The 1,916-nt window shown below is 40.7% G+C and overlaps 1 protein-coding gene across 1 annotated transcript in view; it reads right to left on the reverse strand.

Moving 5' to 3' along the window:
- Positions 1–115: 115 nt before the first annotated feature.
- MFAP1 (microfibrillar-associated protein 1) overlaps positions 116–1,916 on the reverse strand; it is a 15,111-nt gene continuing 13,310 nt past the window's right edge. Inside the window, exons 7-8 of the mRNA XM_008590218.1 lie at positions 898–987; positions 116–800 (exon numbers count right to left, since the gene is read on the reverse strand). Of these exons, the coding sequence (XP_008588440.1) occupies positions 618–800; positions 898–987 (273 nt within the window). The 3' untranslated portion in view covers positions 116–617. The remainder of the gene's footprint in view (positions 801–897; positions 988–1,916) is intronic.

The raw sequence follows: 1,916 nt of genomic DNA on the forward strand, positions 1-1,916 counted from the left end.
GCGGGAGCGCCGCCGCGCTCCCAAGCGGCGCCTCCTGCTGTCTTTTAAGTTTATTATTAATAGGTATTTAATACTTGTCAGCCTGCACCTTTTATTTCCAGTGTCATGCTAAAAATCCTCTTGGTGTGTGATTCTTTTATTTCTTGACTTGCATACATAATGAATCAAAAAGAATGTTCACCTAGAAAAACGGACTCCAACCAAAAATGCAGAACAGGTTTCAATGAGCTTAGATTTCTTGGTATATTACTTGTAACCCTAAGGTAGAAGTAATAATGCATTGGCTACTTACATGCCCACATTTCTGACCCAAGCTCAGAACAGTCCCAAATAAATATGGGAAGCCACAGTAGTGATGAAACCTAAGATTTCTCAGAAATAGTTTTAAGTGGGAAGCCTCTAATCCTACTTGGATAGTGCTTTTCTGTGGGTTTCTCAGTCTGAGTCCAAACCACAAAGCACCTCCAAAGACTGGGGAACCCAGTGTCACAAGTATGGCAGTAGGTCCAATAGGCTGAAAACTGGAGCCATGTAAAAATAATGGTAAAAGCCAATCAAGGAAAAGATGCTGAGACTTCCTCTTTTGTCCCACAGCTGGAGGAATAAGTAGTTGGACCCTAGGTAGTTTTCCGCTTCTTGGCAGATGGTCGCTCAAATACATCTCGTACCCCAGCTGCCTTCTGCTTAAAGAACTTGGTGTTCTGGGCACTCTCTTGGCCCCATGCTGAGTCGAAGGACGTAGTGTCTTGATCCACAAGGTGGGTGTATTTGGTCCGACCAGAGCGTCCGAAGTTCTTGACCTTAGGGAAGGATGGACGATGAGTTATACCACCAAATACATCATGCCTCAGCCCTCAAAATACATTACTTTTCTCATATTATTAAGGTTCCCCATACCTGCATGACTTTAGGAAGAATGGTCTTGTTGAAATGATCCTCCAGGGTAGGTGCGCTGAAATCTCTCTTGTATACTTCTTCATCCTCATCCTGTAGAAAATAATCTTATCAGTACTCTGATTTTGTTTCCCATATATTCAAATCACAAATTAATAAACTACAACAAGGGATACAAAGAAAGCAGAAGATATTAAGCCTTTCTTCAAGAGCTTACCCCTTCTAGATGAGATGATTTTTTTTTCTTATATTGTCTTTCTCTTTCCTAAGTGTAGACATTTCTTGAAGGTTGACTTATTCTCTCTGCACTCAATGTGCTCATTTACTCATAAGACTTCAACTCTATACAGGCTTCTCAAAACTCCAGTCCTGAATTTTCTGCCTTTTATACATCTTAACTTGGATATTTTATTGGGACTTCAAATTCACATCTAAAGTGAAAAACATTTTTCCTGCCTTTCCAAATCAGCCTATTCTTCCGACTTAACTTTTTTGTTTTTTTTTTTTTTTTGAAGATGACCGGTAAGGGGATCTTAACCCTTGACTTGGTGTTGTCAGCACCATGCTCAGCCAGTGAGCGAACCGGCCATCCATATATGGGATCCGAACCCGGGGCCTTGGTGTTATCAGCACCGCACTCTCCCGAGTGAGCCACGGGCCGGCCCCCCGATTTAACTTTTTTGTTAGTAGGACCAACATTCTCTCAATTACAGATTCAAAATTTGATTAACTTCTATGTACATTCAATCAGCTGCCACATTTTATAAACTCTCATTACCAGGGTTATTACAGTTTTTTTCCTACAGTCTAATGTCACTGCATTAAAGTTTCTTTTCTTTCTTTTTTTTCTTTCTGGTGGCTGGTTGGTCCAGTGATTCAAACCTAGACCTTGGTGTTATCAGCACCAAGCTCTAACAAACTGAGCTAACCAGCCAGCCCTATTAGTGTTTCTAAAACACATATCTCATATCTCTGTGCCTTGCTCAAAAACTTCAGTGGTTATCTACTTTATTAAACACAAC

Source organism: Galeopterus variegatus, unplaced genomic scaffold, assembly GCF_000696425.1.
Source record: "Galeopterus variegatus unplaced genomic scaffold, G_variegatus-3.0.2 Scaffold5928, whole genome shotgun sequence".
Classification (NCBI taxonomy): domain Eukaryota; kingdom Metazoa; phylum Chordata; class Mammalia; order Dermoptera; family Cynocephalidae; genus Galeopterus; species Galeopterus variegatus.